Source organism: Dermacentor silvarum, chromosome 10 (assembly GCF_013339745.2).
Source record: "Dermacentor silvarum isolate Dsil-2018 chromosome 10, BIME_Dsil_1.4, whole genome shotgun sequence".
NCBI classification, from domain to species: Eukaryota; Metazoa; Arthropoda; class Arachnida; order Ixodida; family Ixodidae; genus Dermacentor; species Dermacentor silvarum.
The window spans coordinates 7474766-7497780 of NC_051163.1; the positions used below are offsets into that span (position 1 = coordinate 7474766).

General features: G+C 45.3%; 2 protein-coding genes across 4 annotated transcripts in view; one reads left to right on the forward strand and one right to left on the reverse strand.

Moving 5' to 3' along the window:
• Window positions 1-60: 60 nt before the first annotated feature.
• On the reverse strand, window positions 61-1060 carry LOC119466423 (protein N-terminal glutamine amidohydrolase). The gene has a single exon (XM_037726938.2). The coding sequence runs from the start codon at window positions 814-816 to the stop codon at window positions 214-216; it is 603 nt and encodes a 200-aa protein (XP_037582866.1). The 5' UTR covers window positions 817-1060; the 3' UTR covers window positions 61-213.
• A 2668-nt stretch (window positions 1061-3728) lies between these two features.
• LOC119466422 (kelch domain-containing protein 10) overlaps window positions 3729-23015 on the forward strand; it is a 34914-nt gene continuing 15627 nt past the window's right edge. The window contains exons 1-8 of one of the 3 annotated variants that reach the window (XR_007464074.1): window positions 3729-3883; window positions 4001-4125; window positions 4402-4486; window positions 6609-6763; window positions 7641-7777; window positions 9032-9183; window positions 12883-12930; window positions 15248-16236. Coding sequence is in view for 2 of the 3 variants with exons in the window: in XM_037726937.2 (XP_037582865.1) it covers window positions 3829-3883; window positions 4001-4125; window positions 4402-4486; window positions 6609-6763; window positions 7641-7777; window positions 9032-9183; window positions 12883-12930; window positions 15248-15600 (1110 nt within the window). In the remaining variant the exon portion in view is untranslated. Of the gene's footprint in view, window positions 3884-4000; window positions 4126-4401; window positions 4487-6608; window positions 6764-7640; window positions 7778-9031; window positions 9184-12882; window positions 12931-15247; window positions 19037-23015 lie in introns of those variants that run through there. The other 2 variants (XM_037726937.2, XM_049657623.1) reach the window with 2 other exon arrangements.

Sequence of the window (23015 nt, forward strand, 5' to 3'; positions counted from 1 at the left end):
GCCAACCAACCGTAACTGCTAAGATAACACCATAGTCAGGACTCTGATAACACATTCAAAAAACGTGATAAAAATGTTTATTTTGGGTGACGCAGACTTGGAAGTCTCGTGGGTGTTTCCCTCACATAAACTCCAATGCAATGTAAACGGTTTTGTTCGATATACAGACACGCGCAAGAACAACGCCCGCTGTTGCGCGCCACCGGCATGCGTCTACGAAAACCGCTGCACGAACTGCGCTAACGTGTACACCTTGCCTATGCCGACTGCTTCGTCGACGCTAATGAAGTCATCGATGTTGTTATCACACGAGTTCGTCCGGATACACGGATAAGGTGGAGGCGGCTTCAGCCATGAGCCGTCGGAACTTCGCATGCGAGAGCGATCCGATGCGAACTTGTCCAGAAACTCGGCCGCGCCGACGACGCGGAACATTTGCACGAATTCGGGGTTGATGGCTACGTGCGGCCTGAAAGCTTCTCGCACGTACGTGTCAAACTCCTCGGGAAAGTGCAGCGTCGTGTCCAAATCGTAGATGAGGCAGGGCCTGAGGCGGCTTGGTGGTGGGCTGTACAAAAAGATGACGTGGTAGTCCCACACTGACATGCCATCGGCACGCGAGCTGCTCTTCTGACACCAGATGGGCACAGCTTGGCGGCGGTTGGACACAAAGGCGACGAAACAGTGGGGCAGCAACTCTGGCTGACAAGCCCGCGTCAGGTCACACAGTTTCCATACGTTCTCTTCGCAGTAGCACGCGGTGTACATGCACTGGTTGGCATCGGGAATCGCCAGATCCCTGGAAGAGTCCGACATCGCGGCTTCAAGCGCTTCGGAAGGAAGCTTCGCCGTTGACGAACCGATGACCACTACAGCAGCGTCAGGCGGGGTATCGTTTCAGGGTTGACAGCTGTGCTCGCAGATCACAACGCGAACCACACGTCGCTCCGCATGACGAGAAACCATCGCGGCGCCCACGGACGGGCACAGCTGATATCGATCAACCACACCAACCGTACTTTCGGTAGAGTGGTGTAGGAAGAGGCAGAAGAGGGCGGAGGCGTTTTCCTTGGCCGGAAGTGTCGCCTTGTGCGATCCCTCCGCTAGGGCGAGATCGGGCGCGGCAGTCGGGGGCGCATGTGTGCAGACATAATGTTATGGTGAGAAACTCTGTGTGCAGCAGTTGCTTCGCAGTTTTGTTGGCGTTCTACGTGGTTTTGCCGGTTCCCTTGCGTTAGCGTGCCTCGTCAAGAATGCCGTCAACAAAAAAATAAAGGAACTCGGCGATGCTTTTTTTGTGCCAGGATTCCATGCGCGGAAAAAGTGTCACTTTTCCGTGCGCTGGCATGCAAAGACAAATTTATTAGGAGCTTGAGAGCGGGCTATCCCAAGGACATTTGTCTTGCGAGTCGCTTTTTTTTTTCATATTCGTTTTTTCAGTTTTATCGGGCGAGAATTCGTGCACATTGTCGAAGGACAAGAAGTCAGCCTTACCAAGAGCCTCAAAGATGGGAACGTGTCGCCGCACTTTTGGAGTCTCTGCACACTTTTGATATCTCTGCTCACAGAGGAAGGGCCCTACAGCAAAATTAAACCCAACAGGAAGCTCTGGATAATGGTGCAGTTCCCATTGGGGCAGCAGAAGTGGCCGTAGATGCTGATTACACACAGCAACATAGCGATGCTCGCCTTGTGCGTTATATCACGGGCTATGAAGCAAGAAAGCGAGTTCTACCAAGACGCTGTGATTTATGCAGGGATGCCTGTATTGCATACGTACCGTAGAACCGTGCTGCAGCGGAGCCGCCGACTGAAATATCCATAGAGTTTCTAAATAAAAAACAAATAATATGAAACTCTATGGAAATATCTAAAGAATGGGATCTTGGAGGTCTTCTGTACCTGTTAGAGTCAGTATACAATTTGATCCAGACAATTGAAAGCCATCTAACACATGTGTTTAGTGAACGCGTCTTCGTTAAAAAATTGTAAGCAGCCTACTGCAGGCAGTAGGCAGCAGCGTGCCACAAATTGACTGCGCCAAGCACTGCAGAGAATTGACGAAGTCAGTGGTCAGGTTCTTTTGCATCACATGGATTCATTTCTTTTTTAAAAGGGCTAAACCAAGCAGAAGGTGAGAAGAAAATAAAGAGGCCGAAGCCTTGTGTAGCTTAAAGCAACACCCACTACACACCAGTGACTGAATGATAATTAAATTGTTGCTAATAAAGTTATTGTAAAGCCATAAAACTAAGGTGTTGTCTCAATTTCTATATAATGCAAAGATGTCACTGTGTAAAACACAGCATAAACATTCCACTCGCATTATTAAGATAAATACCACAGTAAGAGCCATTAAGAGGTTTCATGGGTTAGGGAACACTAATGGCAAACTTTTTAAAAATTTATTTAATAATACCCTTAAAAGTCACCAGAGGGGGCTCTTGCGCGTTACAGAAAAAAAGAAATAAAAAACTATACAAAATTAAGGCATCTAGCAAAATATACAAATAAAACAGAATACAAAATACATTAAGCAAGTGAAAATTAGAGGGAAAGTACAAAATTGACTGAGAAAACAAATTAAGCGGTGTTCATGGAGAAGAGGCCGTAAAGGGCGTTTACGGTGCCCAACTGAAACATCTTTATAGATTATTCTGCCGATACATCAACCTTCACAAAACTTGACACGAAAGGCGTACTTTCAAAACACTTTATCGAGGAATTGTTGCATGACATCGGGGCTATTTTGGCCTGCTAACTAGCGTAACGTTAGCTCTGGTGCCGAGATCTGTGGTTCTTGAGCGTGAGAAGTGTATATGGTCAAACGGCAATATCGTTGTTTAATGTTCACATTCATAAAAATGCTTGCACCGCTGAAAAGAAGCCACAACCGACGTGGGTGCAACGCCACAGAGCAAGCAGACGCCGCGAGTAGAGCCACGAGCACATACCGCAACTCCGACGGCAGTGCCACTGCGGCGGGATCGCGCATTTCAGCAAGACTTGGAGCTTTCTGTTCTCACGCCCTAGTATAGTTATCACAGTAGAGTGGCCACAAGCAACGTTACTATAGAACCTAGTCTAGTAACTGCTAGTAACATCGGCCACAAGGACATCATATACTAAAACTTATAGGTTATGTAAAGAGCAGTAAGGAGGTTGTATATTAAAAGGAGGTTATATACTAAAAGTATATAGCCTCCTTGAGTGGCCATTAGCGATCGTTACCAACGTTACGTACACATACCACGTGACAAACATTTTGGCCACTTTTTGGTGTATTTTTGCTCCATAATTAAAAAAAAAGCTATTACTGAAATAATTCAATAACTTAATTGATAACGGTGGTTCTGCTGAGTCTCAGTGGATATAACGTTTTTGCTTTGCATTTGTGCGCGTTTTGAATTTGTTTGAATGTCCGAGAAGAAGCAAAGCTTTGTTTATAGACTTCGACAAAAACAATTTTGCAACCCCTGTCAAAATTTAATCATTTTGTGGGACCAATATTTAGGAACTACAGTACTTTAAGGCGGGCTCTACCAACTGTTTGCCAAAACATAAAACAATTATTTTTTAAAATTACTGAAATTATTAGTTCACTTTATTGTCGACAGATGGCGGAACAACTTTTAAGTTGTAAATAATAAGTTTTTTTGGGGGGGTAGCTTATGGGTCACTTTGCGCTTAGTTTCACAGCTCAGACTTGTAAAATGCCATGACGTGCCCACCCCGCCACCGTGCCCACGCTCGCCCAGCTGATTGGAACCGCGACAGGCGGCGCAGCAGCAACTACGACCACCGCAACAACCACATGGAGTGACCGTCATGGCGGAGAGTTTCTGTTTCCGTTCGCTGGTCATCGACGTCGTCGAACCCAAAGGTGAGATAGCTTGCTTTTGTTCTCACTCGAGGTACGCACGATCGCATGCACCGGTGATTCCTTCGGTGACTCTAGGGGCTGCCTTTCGATCATGCCGTGTTGCACATCTCCATGCAGGTCCAGTCGTGCCCAAACCTCGCAGTGGTCACAGAATAGTTGCCAGCGGTGCCAGCGTCTACGCTTTCGGAGGTTACAATCCTGACAACGCGGGTGAAGATCCCAGCAGTGCCCTGTTCAAGGAAGTGAGTATGCCCGTTGCGCTTAAATCTTTGCGCTTTACGGACTGTCGTCTCAAGTGGCACTTTGGTTGCGCCGTTCCCTGCGGAGCTTCGGCCTCTTATTTAGCCTGTAGCTTCGCAATTTGCAAGCGTTCTCTGGACCCGCTTTGTATTTGGACCAGATGTTCGATGTGAGGGAGTTCGTGTAGAGGTTTCAAAACAACGCTAGCTGTGATGGCTTTGTTTACAGTGTAGTTTAACCGTTTCACTCACTTATGCTTTCGCTTGATCTCTTGACAGCTATGGAGGTTCAACTCGTACACCAAGCGGTGGACGAACCTTTTCATGACGGGGGTTGTGCCGACGGAGCTTGCCTCACACGCGGGTGAGTAATGGTGGCTGCGCATGCATGCAGTGACAGCTGCGCGGCGTTTGCCAATTACAGCGTTCGACAAAACACCAAACGTTTAGAACGCCAATAAAGACGTGCTGCAGCCACTGCGAAAACTGGATTCACGTGCCTTGAACCCAGTGTGATTGTATCAATGACAAGATGCGCATTTCACTTTCTCGTAGCTAGCAAAATGCATACAAATTAGGTATTTGCGCATTGTAAGGGTGTTGCAGCATACATATGCCGTTATGGCAAACATGCACAATACGCCCACCCAAAAAAAGAAAGAAAAGAGAAAAAAAAAATACGGGGAGGAGCAACTACATTGAGAAAGATTCTGTCACAACAAAGTTAAGCAGTCAAATACACCACAGTGGGACACACTTGGATCAGCATAACTTTAAATGTTGCACGTGTGGGGTATATGCATGCAATCTCGACACTATGTTTACAGTCTCCACTTTTGATTTTGGAAAGCCAGTCACATAGGTAACTGACCATTTGTCTTTCACCACATAAATGCCGGTGACTGGTCAACAAGTGACTGGTCTAACACCAGCATCTTTTGTTTGTGATCCACGAAAACTGAGCTTCACTACCCAACTGCCTTTAGGTGTTTGAATGCTGTCAAGTTTTCCTGATGGTGATATTCCACTGTAAACTGCTGATTGATGGGTAAAAGAAATAAGACAAGTAGCTCCAATACTTGGCAGGATTATTCAGACACTTGACCATTTCCCTCTTTCTCGGAACTTTTCAGACTGCCCAATATTTTCCATAAGCAGTATTTGTCAAACATAATTATATATAAGCCAATCCCGTTTGAACTTTATCTGGCTTATCTGTTTTGTCAAAAGAGCCCACTACTAGCTCACCACCACCACAGCCTTTCTCTTAGCCAATAATGAAGTGTGATATCACTCTTGGGACTCTTTGGTATCATCGTGTGTGGATGTCTAAATGTAGAGATTTACAGGGTGTTTCACGTAACTTGAGCAAAACATTAAAAATATGCAAATGCCACGTAACTCGACAGAACCAAGGTAATTTTGTTTGCCGTCGCTTGAAGATATTCAGGTTATTTTTTGCATTCCGCTTAATTAGATCCCATTATCTTAATTTATTAAACAACTTCTGAAATATTATATTTAGATGATATAGTTAGATGAAAATTGTCAATGAGAAAATTGTAGAGCAACATGAAAAACTCCCGATACAGCTTTCTGCTGCTCAATACGTGATACAAAAAAATGTTTTTTCGTGCGCTAAAGAAGCCCGCGAATACACGGAAAGTGCTCGAGCGGCCAGTCGCGCGGCAATATTGCATGTTTTTGCGGACTTTTTCATGCTCGGAAAAGCACTTTTATGTAGCGCGTATTGAGCACCAAAAGCTGTATCTGGAGTTTTTCATGTTGCTCTACAATTTTCTTAATGAGACTTTTCATCTAATAATAATTGAGAAGTTGATTAATTAAGACAAATTACTTAATTAGGTGGAATACAAAAACTAATCTGAGTATCTCCAAGCGACGACAAATAACATTACCATGGTTCTGTCCAGCTACGTAGCATTTGCATATTTTTAAGGTTTGGCCCAAGTTAAGTGAAATACCCTGTGTAGCTAGGAACTGATGCCATCTTTTACATGTTGTGAATTTTAGGTGAGATAAGTGCTTGGTCTTCCATCAGAGTATCAAAGATCTTTATACGGTAATAGCTGTGAAGGATTGTGGCTTTTATGTCACTGCTTATTGCTGTGTTGTATGTTTTTTTTTTTAATTTCCTTCTATAATATTGGTAGCACTTGTGCTTCTTTATTTGCCCTGACTAACCTGTTCCTTTCACAAGACTCTATTGCTCTCTTATAAACATGCTTTTGCGTTCTAAACGATGCAGGGCCAGTATTTTCTGGCGATGCCTTTCCTATGCTAATACCTTTTCGTGCTTGGTCAGAGCGACGGTCCGCTCACATTTTCAACGGGATCAGCCGGCCATGAGCGGTGGATGATAAGACTAGTATAGAATAAAGCATAACGCATCACTACAAAATACCGGCCCAGGCAGCCGCAAGTAATCAATGCCTTTTTTTTTTTTTTTTCAATGTCCTGACCAGCTCTACTGCACCACGACAAGATGCTGGTGTATGGAGGCACGGGCGTTCCCTTTGGGGAGCGAATTTCCAACCGGCTTTTCGCACTCAACCTGCGCAGCCACCACTGGGACCATGTGCCAACCAGTGGCGACATCCCCTACGAACAGTATGGACAGGTATGTTCAAAATTGTGCCAGGGTTTCGGAAAGTCTACTCAGAGGCAGCCTCTACAAGGTGGAGTGCAACTTTGTACAAGCACACGCAAACTGATATTTCTGTGTTACCAGGAAAAATCACTTCCTGAAAGCATACTAGTATGACACGGACCTCCCAGCTATTGTAGTCGTTGCTCGCTGGGGCTCAGAGTATGTGGGATATGAATTATTGGAGTTGGCTCGCTACACACCTCAGTTCTGCTCATCTCTGTGAAACATTAAAAATATGCATGTGCCTGTGTGTTATTGCAGTGGCATTCACAATGCACAAAAGGCCACAGAAAATAAGGGACGTTGAGAGCGCAACCTTTCAGCAATTTTTTGTGCACCATGAATGCCATCATCATGAACCACTGCCAACTCGCCCAAGCTTCCACACTTGTGCCTGTGTGTAGGTTAACTTTATTCCATGATGCACTATGTTATAACATACCCAACACATTGTTAGGCCACATTCACTTCAGTGCCTGTTGGAAGATAAGGCCATCTGTGAATTGAAATAACACTGTGCAGCCATGTGGCTGCGGAAGAAAACTATACTTTGCTGCCATCTTAGAACATTTGTGAGATTTTATTTTAGCCCATGGTAGCATACCTATTGTAATCAGTTCTTTATCATGGTGCTGTCTGTTAGCTTTGTTTTAGCTTAACTGTGCATTCTGTTAGGATCACTGCTTTCCTGGTTCCTGGGATGCTTACAAACGTGAACATTCCGCAAGGCCATATGCAGCTTTTTCCAATAAACATGTTGATGCATTTCGGGGTTGCTAGTTTTGTCTCTTTTGTTCCACCACGGTGTTTCTGGTAACATGTGGCCTGTGATCCCATTTTGTTTCAGGCCATGTGCTATCATAATGGCTACCTATATGTCCTTGGTGGCACAACAGGCTTTGAATACTCTATGGACGTTCATCGATTGTGCCTAGATGACCTTTCGTGGAAGCGTCTCTCCTGTGAATATGAGCCTACGCGAAGGTGAGCAGGCTTTTCTTTTGCCGCCATTTTTGTGGCTTGCTGGATTACTCATGGCAGAGTTTTTTCTATGAGCTTGTGTTTCGTGACAGGCAATACCTGTCCAACAAACACAATGACAAACATGTACATATGACACACACACACACACATTCCTCTTTGTTGCCTGTGGACCGCGTCACGAGTGCTCAATCGTCCAGTTCACTTGAAAGTATAGAGCAACTTGCACTTGTTCAAAACTTGCACTTAAAGTTATGCTGTCAAGCTTTCTGCCTCGCTGCGGTGGCTTAGTGGCCATGGTGTTGCACTGCTAAGCACAAGGTTGCGAGAAAAATTCCGGGCGCGGCGGCTGCATTTCGATGGGGGCGAAATGCAAAAACGCATGTGTTATGTGCATTGGAGGCACTTTAAAGAGCCCCTGGTCATCAAAAGTTTATCCGGAGTCCACCACTACAGCATGTCTCATAATCAAATCGAGGTTCTGGCACTTAAAACGCCAGAATTCAAGCTTTCTGCCCGGAGCTGATGGCAAAAGAAACAAGCAGGGTTGTCGAATCACAGTTACAATTGTATAAAAATCCTCGCCATAAGTGTCTCAGATGGCCAGTCTCTCGCATGTTTATGCAATATATTTTGTTAACACTTTTCTACTGCCATACAGCATGACTTCTGCCATGCTCTGCATTTACTGTGTGTTTGGCATTGAACTGCTGGTTTATTTTCCTTGTGTCTGAGTTGCAGAACAGTTCTGGATTTTCTGACATTCTCTGAATTCTGTTTTCATCTGAATCAGTGTAACTTGGTCAAGCACAAAAGCGCAGTGATCTCGTTGCAGCCACGGTGTTGGGGCATTGCTAGCATGGTGTAATTGGCTTAATCTACAGCAGCACTACAGAAGCTTTGATTGGGGCACTAATGTGGCCTCTATGACGACAAGTGCAAACTATCCGTTTGATATAGAGTTACTTATCATGAGAAAATGAATTAATAAACATGCATTTGGTCTTTTGCACTGCTGTGCAACAAGTAGAGAAGCCATGTTGAGTGAGTGGTGGTGGGTGTCATGTCTGTGTGGTAAACCGGAGTCCTTCAAAATGCTACGGCCACTGAAATAGACTTCTTTTGCATTGCCACTTGTTAGCGCATTATTTCTTTTTCAAATGACTAGCAATTCACCGAGTATTGCCATAGGTGTGCCTCTGCGGTATCATAGTGAGTGCTGCACTTCATCAATTGTGGTTTTCCAATTCCCTGCAGGTATCGACATGAACTTGCTGTCTACGAGGATCGGATCATAGTGCTTGGAGGTGGCACGGCACATGACAGTCTTCCCCTGCGCAAGCTGCCGGCATTTCACACAGTCTCTCTTCGGTGGGAGTCCCTGTTCACAGCGCCAGATCCCCGCCATGGTGAGAAGGGAATTTGGATTACATAAGCATTTTTAAGCTCTGTACCCTGGCTTGCTGTACAGTATGATCCACTGTTGAAGGGAAGACCTAAGATCAAATTTAGTGAGAGCTGTAGATGTGAGATCACGAGAGATAGAACGGTTAAAAATTTTTAAACTAACAAAAGGTTGAAAGGCAAAATGAATTCACAAGCTCATTTGAAGACATTTTTTTTTTAAGGGGTCCCATACCACTCTTATTGAAGTCGCAAAATGACATTAAAACAGACTATTTCAGAAATACCTTACAGCAATACATTCAGCAGAAGCGGAGTTATTGGCAGTCAAAGATCGCTAGTGATCCCCTTTGCGGTGCTTCCGCTCCTCCTTCAGTGCCCTGCACTGTGAAGGCTACAGCCAAGCGGGGTGGTGCCTTCAACGTTCCGCCTACTGAACGTCACCATGGTGTGCAGTTCAAATTTGATTTTGAATGTTCACATAGACGCCACTACTTCCAATTTTGACACCTACGATTCACCATACTTGGAGGCTATCTCTCAGCTTGCGGTTGAGCTCATGGTGTCTCATCCCTTTGCTGTGCTACAGTTTACTAGATAGCCACGCGTGACTATTTTGCACCGAGTGACATAAATAGCACATTTCCTTTCGCACTTATCTCTATGACATTCACACAATTTTCGAGGGACAAACTTCATCTTCATGTTTGCCCATGCGAATACTACATCGGCAGCGCATGCTATCCACGGACTGTGTTTTTTCACTAAGCCCGAGGGGTGGAGTGGAGTTCAGCGTTGTTTGGGTGGCCGGCTACATGCGGAGTGGTCAAAAAAGACACGCAGTTCAACACCAAGACGGCGGTGGAGAGTTATAGCCGTCGGGGGTGGTGGGAGAGCCGCGGTTTACAGGGAGCGCGTAAGCGGGTTCACTGTGAGTCGGGGCTTCCGGCGTTCGGTTCGCGGAAGCAGTGCCGTGGCTTTGAAGCCAACCCCTCGTCGCTGGACTGCATCCATGCAGAGAGATTCCGCGAACGCACCGGATGCGTCAACGTGTGTGGGAGTGTTTTCTTTGGGGGACTGCGTCTTGCGGGGTCATGAGACAAGAGGCTCATTGCACTGCAAGAGATTTTTGACAACGGCCTTGACCTAGCAGAACTCCAGTTACTGTCACCCTGGAGCCCCGTTGTGTGCACACTGCATGCACCGCAGTGTGATTGGACAAACGATGGGCCGAGGATGATGTTGGGGATGCCTTTAAGTACATGCAGGGCCATTGGAAGGGGATTCGGTGGAGATTCGGCTAAGAAAGAAGACCAAAATTGTAAACTGATTGTAACCTTTGACTCGTAGTCTTTTGATGTCTGCGTAAATAGTTTCCTTTTATCGCTTGCTATTCAATCTTAATAAACAGTTAACCCCTTGCAATCAGCGTCACAGCTTTGCCTACTGTAATGTGACTTCGCGACATTCACAACACGTTCAAGTTTCCCTCACCGACATCGAGGCGAATATCAACTGGTGGTTTCAGAGCAAGCATAGATATACAGGTTGTTCAAAATTAAGCTTTACGGAAGTTTTACAAATCGCCTGTGGCAGGTAGCATAATTGTTATCATCGGTGAGCTGGGTTATTCGATGCGGCGGACATTAGTAGCACGAGAAATTGAAACACATACTCAACTAATTAACAAAGATTCACTAATTAACTTGCTAGTTACTTACTTAACGACACATATTGTAATTTACAAATTGTAGCCAGTGAGCTTGTCCGGCGTATCCACTTGGAATGAATTTTCATAATAACACCAGTTTGGAGATATGCGCCATAAAACTCGCCGTAAAAATGCACTGTTGTTCCATTTACTTTTTTGCCAAAATGCTGTTTGATACATTGAAGCACAAACGTAACTGGAACGGCCATGTATTTCCTCCCACACTTTGGGAAATATCTCAAGCCTGGTGTCATCCTGGAAACTCATTTCAAGTGGATGCGTCTTGCAAACTTGATCACCGGCTACAATTCGTAAATTGCAATATGTGTCGTAAAGTAATTAACTAAGAAGTTAACTAGTGAAATTTTGTTAATTTGTCGAATATGTGTTTCGATTTCTCGTGCTACTAATGTCCACCTTTTCGAATAACCCAGCTCAAAGACAAAAATTATCCTACCTGCCACAGGGGATATTTAAAAATTCTGTAAAGCTTAATTTTGATCAGCCGGTACAATGTAGACCGCTTATAACGTAAGTCGCCGGAGTCGCGAATATCCACACTATAAGCGGTACCGCACTATAACCAAAGCAACAATTTTCAAGGCCCGCACATATGCAAAACATGTGCATCGAGCCGCCACGCGTATGCGACAGTCGAGGAATGCGGCTAGAACGTTTGCATTCAATATACAGTCGAATCTCGTTAATTCGAAATAATTCACGCGGCGGCGCCTCCGACTGGCATTGCTCCGGCACCGCCATAGAGTAAAAGCTTAGGAGAGACCCCTCAATGTCGCGCGCGAACAAAACAAAAAATATAAGAAAGAAAGAAAACGTGACGGAAATTTCACCCTCTCTCAAATGGCAAGGTTGCCAATTCTGCGTTGCGCCGGAACATGCGTGTACGTGCCGACGTCTCAGCCACGCTACCGTAGCCACACGTAGAAAATGGCAGTGAACCCTTCTTTCTCCTTTATGCTTCCTCTACTTTCTAGTCACGTGTTCACCTTGCACGCTGCTGCTACGGCGCAGAGGGAAGCAGTGGCGCTGTCCCAGGCCGGCCAACGAAACTGCCCACGCCGGCAAACGCCGCTTCCCGATAACAGCAGAAAACGAAACTTCGGGGGGCCGGGCCGGCTGGAGAGGCGGCACCTGCACGGCAGCGGGCGCGCACGGTGACAGTCGAAAGTGAGGGAGCTACAAGGGAAGGGCGAGGGGAGCCACCGAAGCGGCGGAGTTGCCAAGGCGAAATCCGCTTCCCTGCCGCCCTCCTCCCTCACATTCTACGGGTGCCGCCTGCTCCCTGAAGTTTTGTTTACTGCCGTTATCGTGAAGCGAGCGTTGGCCGGCGTTGGCAGTTTCGTGGCCCTCGCTCGCTATGCGTGCCGTGATATTTCACGACTCGCACTCATTGGCTGTTCGTTCGCACCACGTGCCCTTATCCTCCACTTCGTTCTCTCTCTTCCTCGAGCACTCCTTGGGGCACCCGTTTGAGGGGAGCGTTCACCGTCTCCGCTGACTTCCGTACTCCTAGGCAGCCGCACTTTAACCGGTATTTCGTTTCCCGCAACTGCACTATAAGCGATACGTGTATACATGGAGTGCTATGGGAAAATTAACGGGAGTCTGAAAAGACCGCACCATATCCGGTCCTGCACTATAAGCGGTTACGTGATAAGTGGTCTATACTGTATAACTGAATGAATTCTGCAGGATGTGATAAAGGCCATTATAAAGGCCATTATCCTGTAAGAATGATGGCCTTTATCACAAGGCACCTTTATATTGCACAAAAAAGCAGGATGTCTTATGCATTCATCTGTGGAGCTTAATTTCTGAAGTAGAAGATATGATGCCATTGTCTTAAGATTTGGGCATGCACCATCCCATATCTAGACTGTGTATAAAAGCACTGCATTATTTGTGAGCATTGGTTTGAGGCTTCTTCCAGCATCGGGTGAAACTGCAACAAATGTTTTTTTACTGCTTTCAGGTTTCCCTCCAAAGCGGAGATGCCACAGCAGTGTTCAGTACCATAACTGTAAGTCGGCATTTGCTTCTGCTAGCAGTGTCACCTTCTTTGGGACTCAACTTGAAGTGTTTCTCAACTGCTGCTTTGACTCATTGAGCTGCTCTTCCTTTTACTTCAGAAAAATAAAAATTGCAGTGTAATTCCTGGAGCTCTTCTATTTTTAATTGTCTAAGCATAGTTGGGATCAATGATCACTTGCTTGTCTCTCATCTGACTTGGTTCCTAAGTGTGGTAAAGGTGGGGGGGAAAAAGAAGCAGAAACAGTGTTGTAAAGTGGGCATAGCAGCAGTAGTTCTGAGATCTGACATTCTGCTGTAGAAATAAATGCATGATACTAGCCTTTTGCAGTCATGCATCAGGCCTCTGCCAGCACGCAACACGCTAAAATATTGGTTCCAATGGAATGTTGAGAAATTGCCAACATACGTGTGCTTGTGTGCAATTATTTTTTTTTTCTTTGCATTTGTTGCAGCAGTTTGCAGAAACAATTACAATTGACAATTGCACTTCACAGAATCCGCATTCGTGAGGACAGCACTTTTTAGCAACACACAGGAAGGAATTGTAACATTTTCCCCATAGGCATATTGCAGAAACAACACATGTGAGTGAATCTGGAGACTTTAGTTCCGAGGAGCAACATATTCCACCTTCAGATGACCCGAAAACAACCTGTGTTTTGGTGGCAGTTGCTGTAGTAATCATAGTAAACAGTTCCTGTAGTAAACACCCTCTGACCCACCGTGGTTGCTTAGTGGCTATGGTGTTGGGCTGCTAAGCACGAGGTCGCGGGATCCAATCCTGGCTACGGCAGCCGCATTTCGATGGGGGCGAAATGCGATAACACCCGTGTACTTAGATTTAGGTGAACGTTAAAGAACCCCAGGTGGTCGAAATTAACCCTTTGAAGGTCAAATTATTTTGAAAAAAACTTTCCCAGATGGTCAAATTACTTTATTGTGGATATTGAATGTACAAAATGTATAAAGTCGGGAATAAATGGTGAAAAAAAATTAGAAACAGTATTTTGATGTCGGCATCACTCAAAACTCCAAATGTTTAATAATATTTCAGAGTGTGGTATTCCTTGAAACACGGTTCTACGCAGAGCGCCTTACCGTGCCAATCAAGGTAGCGCCAATCAAAGAGCAGCGCCAATCAAGGTAGAAATCAGCTTCCGCCGCATCTGCAAGAGAGTGCCGACAAAGAGAAAACTCACGTTTTGCACGCCTCCGTTGCGATCATTCGGCGGAACCGAAACCGCGTAAGCGCGTTGCCGCAGAGAGCGAGAATACCTCGTGATCGGCGCTGATAAACAAGCTAAGACAGCGCCAATCAAGATAGAAATCAACTTCCGCCGCCCCTGCAAGAGAGTGCCGACAGAGAGAAAACTAACGTTTGGCGCGCCTCCGTTGCAATCACGCGGCGTAACCGAAACCGCGTAAGCGCGTTGACACATAGAGCGAGGATACCTCGTGAGCGGCGCTGATAAACAAGCTAAGACAGCGCCAATCAAGATAGAAATCAACTTCAGCACCACTGCAAGACAGTGCCGACAGAGAGAAAGCTCACGTTTCGCGCGCCTCCGTTGCGATCACGCGGCGGAACCGAAAGCGCGTTGCCGCAGAGAGCGAGAATACCTCGTGAGCGACGGTGATAAACAAGCTAAGAGCAGCGCCGATAAAGGTAGAAATCAACTTCCGCCGCCCCTTCAAACATTTCGCGCGCCTCCGTTGTGATCACGCGGCGAAACCGAAACAGCGAACCGCGAAAGGGGTGTTGCCTCAGTCTGCGCGACGCACGCGCTGAAACTAGAAATCAGTTCTGTTTATCTCCACAAGAAGGTAGCACAAATGTCAAACGCTTCTTGTAAGTCCTAAAAGGTGGCAGCACCTCCCGGTGAGCATGCATCGTCATTATGGCGCGAAATTTCAAACGGCGGATCGAAACCGTACCCGTACGGCAAAGACCTTGTGGGACAGAAAACCGCCGCCGTACAGATACGGCAAAAACCTTCAAAGGGTTAAAGGGCATGTAAAACCCCATAATTTTTTTAACCACCCTGTGTGTAATGCTGACCGAGGATTGTACACTGTATGAAAGCCTCGGGAATTGGGAAAGCTTCCTGAAATAATTCAGCTGTTGAGTGATTGCTGTCGTGAGAGCTCCTGACCCCGAAATAGGTAGTTCTCAACTGTAACAACCACATTGTGGCTGAATATGTGTCACTGCAAAGGGAGTTGGTAATTGCTTACTCTCATGTTGCAAAAGGACTTGCATAGAAACTGTAAATCTTCCCTGTTTCTTTTCTCTTTGTCCCTGACAGCCGTTTTCGTGTGTGGTGGTCATACTGGCACGCGGGTCCTCGATGACGTGTGGAGGCTAGACCTGCCAACTCTCCAGTGGTGCAGGTTGCCCATCTCTCTGCCAAGCCCAGTCTACTTCCATGCGGCGGCCGTGACTGAGAGCGGCCAGATGTTTGTCTTCGGCGGTGTCACAGCAGTAGATGGCATGTCTCGGTGCAACAGCCTCTGGTCCATGTGGCTCACTGTGCCCAGCTTGCTCGAACTCTCTTGGCTGGCTCTTTTGCAAGCTGCACCCTGGCTGGCCACTCTGCCTCCTAAGCAGCTTGCGAGGGATGGTGTTCCCTTGTCCATCCTCGAGAGGCTACAGCACTGAACTCAGGCTTGTGTTGTCAGTGCTGGTGAGGTGGCAAGAAGACTTCACCAGAAAGACACAAACCTTTGTGTTAGACTTTGGTGAGATTCTGCAGGGAGCCGTCAGCAGCTGCAAATAAAAGAGAAAGCAGAAGGCGCTGCTCGCCTCCAACTGGTTGTTCAGCGGACAGGCCATTTTTCGCTCTGGAGAAGTACCTTCTTGAACATGGATTTGCCAGGCTTGGTAACAACAGGCTTGCTTAAAGAAAGCAATAAGAGCACCTCATCTTCCAGGATGGCTGTAAGACTTTATTTCATTGTCAACAATGTTTGCCAAGGATTGAACTCGTTAGAGCATTGTTATGTTGAGCAAACTTTGCACAATCTCAAACTGGCTACTTGGCATTGGCGAATTAATGGAAATCGACCGAAATTTTGACACCGATGTCTCTGGTGTGATTCTGCAGAGGGCTTTGATGCTGATGTGGCGTAACAGGCTTTCAGATTCTAAGGTGTGCCTACTTGTTTCGATGTGTGGCCTAAGGTGCTGCAATGGCTTATGCAGTTTACACAGGCCTGCTGCATATTTGTTGGGCAACTTGGCTTGCTGGTAACAAGAGTGGAAATAACACAGTGCTTGTGAAAGTGGAATCTCCAAGTTAAAAAAAAAAAGGGGTGGGGGCATTTTATCAGTGCCTCACCATATATTCAAGGGCATTTGCATAGAAATGTTAGCTGAAAGTGTAACTGTAAAAGCCAGAGTGAATGAATGGGTATTTGTCTGAACATTACTTACAAAATGCACAAAATGAAATTTACTTTTTTTTTTTTTTTGCAAGCTCATAATAAGCATAGCTTTATGGGAACCTTTCGAGCATTCTTAGATGAAACGTACTGTGGGAACAGTTGAGTGGCATTTAGTTCCTGTTCCATATGCTGATGGCGTGTTTCTTGCAAGGTCAATGTATTTGTTGAAGCAGGACATGTTGTGTGCAAAGATCTGAAGAGCAGACACTTTCATGCAGCTGTTTCTGGCAAGTGTGAGCACACTGAGGTTGGCATGTTTTCGTGACCACTGATGTGATGCCTCCCTCGTGAGCTGCTTGTCGGTGTTTGAGGTGCTACATTGTTGTAGGAGAAGCGTTTTCCTTGAGTGTGTTCAAGCTCTCTGACAACATGACCACTTAGATGACCATGACATTTAGAGGTTGCAGATAACTGCCAAGCAAGTGCTTTCTCATGTTTCAGAAGCAGCACGTAGCCAACCTGAATTGTTATATACATAGTGTTTGACTTATATAACTAGTTGACTATACAGAGATATACGGCTTGAGAAGCCTTCTGGGCATGGCTAATCTAAGGATGGGGACTTTAGACACAGTGAAACGTGTCCTACTGTGTGCATGCATGCTGACATGGTTTACTGGGGCCGTATTCTGAAACATTCCACTTCACCGAAATTTCTTTTTTCGCTTTCAGGCGCGCGCTGATTGGCTGGTTGAGCAAAATTGAATGACGTCGGGCTCAACCAGCCAATCAGCTCATCCAATTTTGCTAAAACAGCCAATCATCGCGCACCTGAAAGCGAAAAAAATTTCGCCGAAGTGGAATGTTTCAGAATACGGCCCCTGAAGAGTGCTTTCAAATGGAGGCACTTCACACTTCCATCCTCAGAATACCAGTACCTCTAACTTAAAACACTAACAGCAATGGTCATTTTTATAGGTGACATTTGGTCTTCAGCAGAGATCATTATCAGCAGTGAAATAGCACAGAAGATTACACGTGCTTATGAACTGAGCATGTGTTGCAGTTCTTTGCACCATATTTTTGTGTAAAGTCAGTGCAGTTTATTAGGGCACTTTAGCGTGACCTTATTGCTTTACTGCTACTGTTACCACCCCTGCTAGGCACCAAGTGTACATCTGCTCAATGGTGTAGCAAGCTTGCAGACTTGTCATCCAGCTTAGGTTGTAACAGTAGAGGCACGGCGGTACATGCAGTATGCTAAAACACTGTGTTATCCGTCCTCTCATTTTATTGGAACATCCAAAAAAGGCCAAGCAATAGATATGCAGAAGGATGAAATGCCAGCATGTGGTAATGAATTTGCTTGTCATAGCTAACATATAAATTAACCTGCTAGAATGACTAATTCAATTTATTCATTATTATCTACATCCGGCTGTAACATAATGGCTATGCCTTTGATCTCATCAATGTTGCATCTTGTGCATGTCTGTATGAGAACTTTTAAATGGTATTATTATGCATGTAGATACCAGTGTCATTTATTGTCTGTATTGTAGTGTTGGGCAAGACTTCATGAGTGCTAGTTGCTGTACCGGCTTGGTTTTTTTGGCATCCAATTTACTTTTGCGAGTGTTCAATGGAGCACATAGCGTCATCGTTGAATGTTTTGTTAGCCATGTCTTGAGAAAGGCTAGTACATAGAGTTTCTTACTGTTACTTTGAGGGAGAAGTGGTGCTGCAATGCTGCTGTACACATCGAAATGCCAGGAATGGGTGCTTAAGATTGGCATCTTTCTATGATAACCAGGACCCATTAAAGAAACATCTGGTGAATAGCGGTCTGTTGCAGTGGTTGCTTGTCTACTGAAACGGCATTTAAAATGCAGTTTCTGTTTTTTTTTTTTGTATTATGCCAAAAAAACACAATTTATCAATACCTAAGTGCTTATGCTAGGATCTACACTTATATCAAACATTAATGGTACTGGAAAGGAGACGATTAACAGTAGGCGTGCAAGCGATGTCCTTAAAGTAAACGTTTCGAAAAGGGGACTTGTCTTGGCTGTGGCTTGGCTTTGACAAAGACAAGTCACCTTTGTCGAAAAGGTGGCTCCATAGTCCTCTCTGTGTGTTTCAATTGTATGTTTCCATTTTCCTTGCTTGCTTGTACTGTATATGAGTAAACGTTAATTTAAGATGTAATTTGGGAGAACCATGGCTCTTTTAAAAATATTTTGCTCAAAGAAAGCTTCAGTTGTACAGCCATGAGCATGCTCTAGGCCAAACCATGTTCAAAACAAGTCGAGTCAGCCATACATCGACATTCCTGTGGTGACCCAGTGCACATTAGGAAACTTGCATATACAGTGGCACTAGATTTCCCTTCAAGTAACATTGTAAGAGACTCGGTGGGGTAGTACGTGTACTACATGGTAGTTTGAAACCAGAACAAAGTGCACGCGCCGCTGACCCCACCATACAAAACTTGCGATTATTCGAGGTATTCCATGTTTCTGGCTAATTTAAGCAAAATCGTATTAGTTGTCCTGACCTGTTTTAAGTGTCGTTCCAATTCAGTTCAAGCTGCACCTCAGCTTTATCAGTAATTTTTGCTTTCTCACGCAGCATTTCTGCAGCCACTAACAACTGGACATAACTGTACAAAAAGTGCTGAATAAATGAGATGTGTGGTTTTGACTGTTGAAGTGCTTTGAAATCTTCCTTCTGTTTTTGGCTAAAATCTCTGTTAATAGCATTTTTACTTAATTGTAGCGTCATATCAGAGGGCTTATTCAGGTACAGCAACACTGAGATCAACCATAACTTAAGGCAATGTGGAAAAGGTCTTGTATTGCAGAACTAAAAAAAAAGTGATAACATTTCCATGATGACTATGCCATTGCCTACATTTTACTTAAGCAGAAAAATACAGCCAGTGATTGTAAGGCAAGTTCTGCACAATTACACCATACAGAACATATTTGAGCCAGTGGTAGCACCACAGAATGCTGCCGCCGGCTCTGCTACCCGCTTGCACACTTTCCAGTAAACGCACATCCGGCGGCTCGCGGTCCAACATTTCACCCGAGCCGTGCTTAATTCAACTCGTAAAACGAAATGCTGTAGCTTTTTAGAGCGCCCGTTCCGGAGGCGAGCGGCGGCGTAACCGAGCGAACGAGCACAGCGAAAGATGAACGCGGATCGCAGCGGGGGATGGCAGACGCGAGGAGGAAAGCTGAGAGGAGGGTGCAACGGTACCATGAGGCGGAAAGCAGAGGAGGGTATGGCGAAAGCGTGAGAAAAGCGTAGTGTGGTGACGATGGCTGCGAGATGGCGCCAGAGTAGCGCGCTTCTGGTAGTGCGGAGTAGCGCGGCTGCTGTGAATCGCGCCCACGCGTCACCGACGCGTTGGCTGTCGCGATCTCCAGATTAGCGAGGCAGTCACGCCACACTTCGCTCGTTAGCAACGTGCCACACGAGACATATTGTTCGCCCAGCCAATATATCGCGAAATGAAAACACGTATAGAGCTGCGCTCAAATTTCGCATGAGGGAGTATCGTAATCGTCGACGACTTTTTTTTTAAGTACTCGCAATGTCGTGCGAACGTTAAATCGCAGTTTAAATTTTTAACCAATCATCATAGCGGCACTCTTAAACGTCACGCCCTGTCTAAGTAGTACCAAAAATCGCCGCATCGAGGCATCGGTACTGCTCAACAAGGGGGGAAATTAGAGAGGAGCGGACTTGGCTTCAACCTTTCCTTTTTCAATCAAGGAGAATGGATTAAATAGTCATTACCAGGACTGATGTACGCGGATGACATTGTACTTATGGCTGACAGCAAGGAAGACTTGCAAAGATTAATGGACATCTGTGGTAGAGGGAGATAGCTTAGGTTTGAAGTTTAGTAAAGAAAAATCGGCAGTCATGATTTTTAATGATAATCAGGGCAGCGAGCATAGGATACAGGAGGTTACGCTGGAGGTGGTGGATAAGTACAAATATCTTGGAGTGTGGATTAACAATGGGGCTGAGTACCTAACGGAACATGAAAAATATGTAACGACTAAAGGTAGCAGGAATGCAGCTGTGATGAAAAATAGGGCACTGTGGAATTACAATAGGTACGAAGTGGTGAGAGGCATTTGGAAATGGGTGATGGTCCCTAGTTTGACTTTCGGCAACGCGGTCCTGTGCATGAGATCAGAGGTTCGTGTAAGGTTGGAAGTTAAGCAGCGAGTGGTAGGTAGACTGGCTCTGGGAGCACACGGAAATACACGAAATCAGGGGGTACATGGTGACATGGGATGGACGTCATTCGAGGGCAGGGAAGCCATCAGCAATATAGAATTTGAGGAGCGAGTGAGAGAAATGGCAGAAAAGCGGTGGGCAAGGAGAGTTTTCAGTTATTTGTACATGAGGAATGTTGACACAAAATGGAGGAAGCTGACCAGAAAATTGTCAATCAAATATTTGGACTGGAGGAGGGGTGCAAACCAGGAAACAACGGTTAAGAAAAAGGTTAAAGAAACAGAGAGGGGTCTGTGGAAAACAGGGATGTAGACGAAATCAGCCCCGGGAACATACAGAACTTTCAAGCAAGAAATTGCCAAAGAAAATATCTACGATAATTCTAGGGGAAGCTCTTTGTTGTTTGAAGCCAGGACGGGAGTATTGTGGACTAAGATGTACCGAGTCAAGTACCAAGGTATAGACACGTTGTGCTGTGCGTGTGGAGAAGAAGAGGAAACGGCTGAACACCTCATACTTTTCTGTAAAGGCCTTAACCCTACAGTGCAAAGCAACGGGGCTGATTTTTTCAAAGCATTGGGGTTTAGGGACAGTGAAGGCAAAATAGACTTTAAGCGGGTAGAAATAACCAAACGGAGGTTATCTCATTGGTGGATAAAATCAAGGCAGGGGTGAAATTTCACCCACCACAAAGTACAAAATATGTTAATAGTCATGGCTAGATGGCGTATGCCACCGCCCGATTTAAAGGGTTCAGCCTCATCCATCCATCCATCCATCCAAGCTTTCCCTTGTTGTGATTGTGCTCATGGAGGAAGGAAAAAAACTGTGCTTGCTGTGGTAAAGTAGGGCAACGATGGAACATGTTTTATTAGAATGTGAAGACATCTATCCAGCAGTCGGTTAAGGCTTCGCTGACTTCCTTGAAGCCCTTGTGTTCAGGGATAGCAGGGGGAAAGTAAACATGTCCGCAGTATCGAGATTAATAAAAGGGGATTGGAGGTTTGGTGGCAGAAAATGAGGGAGACCACAAACAACGGAGGCGTACAAAATCAAAGTTCCCAATAGTGGTTCAGAAAGCTCGATGCTGGGAATTTGTTCTGTTTAAAAAAAAAAAAAAAAAGGTAGGTAAGACATTAAGCAAAATAAGAAAAAGAGATTGGTAGAGCAAACCAGCGCCTGGCCGTTTTAAAGGGGCGCTCATGGCAGCCATCCTTGACGCATTGCAGGGCCCCTTTGAAGCGAACTTTCAGTTACACAGAAATTTGTTGGTTTGAGCACAAAATGACCCACGGCATTTTGCATCATCGACATTTTTTTTTTTTTTCACAATTGGCAGCAAATGAATGCATTATTCTTATGTGCAACTTGACTGCACTCACGACGTACTTGTGACTAGAGTATTGAACCAGATGTTTTTTGGTGCCGGTTTTCGTTCCGGCTCAACTCCAGAGCAAAATAGTAATGGTTCAAACCGGTTCAACTATGACGGTTCAAACCGATTTACTATGACTTCATTATGTTTATTGTTTGATCTTGTGCTCTTCCTGCAATAATCCCTTAGGGGATTGGCAGTATTTTTTAAATAAAAGAAATTAAAAAAAAAAAACATGTTTATGTTTGTTTGCATAACCAAAGAATTAAAGCAGCACACCGTAAATTTATTTTGTATAACAAACTCGGCGGTGTCCCAATGCTGCAAGGAAAGAAAAGAAAAGACGACTACTGCGGGGGGGGGGGGGGGGGGGGGGGAAGTACGCCGTGCTGTTCTTTATGCCACCACTGTAATTACAAAAATAAAATAAAACCATAAATATGGAAGCCGTGCTCAGAAGCAATGCGTACGTCATTATCGCATGTACTTTACATACCAAGTGTGATCAAAAGCGACATTTCATGCATTTCCAGCTCTTAAAAGAAATAGGAAAGAAGTAAGAGTAAAGACGCAAGGACAGGCAGGACGCTGGTAGGTAGGACAGGTCCAGCGTCCTACTTGTCTTGCCTCTTTCCTCTTAATTTTTCTTAATTCTTTTAAGCGCTGGAAATCCATGAAACGTCTATTTTCCAACTAGCCCAGCTGTCCGCTTTAATTAATCAAAAGCGACCGCCCAGTCCAGGGCCGTATCCAGGAATTATTCTCGGGAGGGGCATTGTGGAGGCAGCGGCGGCCATTTTGAAATATGCACTTACTTTTCCACGGGAAATTAAAGTTCGATTCTGGGGCATTACGTACCTAAACCACGATATGCTTGTGAGGCACGCCGTCGTGGGGGACTCCAGATTAATTTTGACCACCAAGGGTTCCCAAAGATGCAACTAAGTACACGAGCCTTTTCGGATTTTGCCTCCACCGAAACGCAGCCGCCGCACCAAGATTAATCCACGATCTCGAAATCAAAAGCTCTACGACATGGCCACAGGGCTACCGCG

Excerpts from the sequence above, each read along its gene's own strand:
- LOC119466423 (XM_037726938.2), bottom strand. The coding sequence starts at position 816 with ATGTCGGACTCTTCCAGGGATCTGGCGATTCCCGATGCCAACCAGTGC.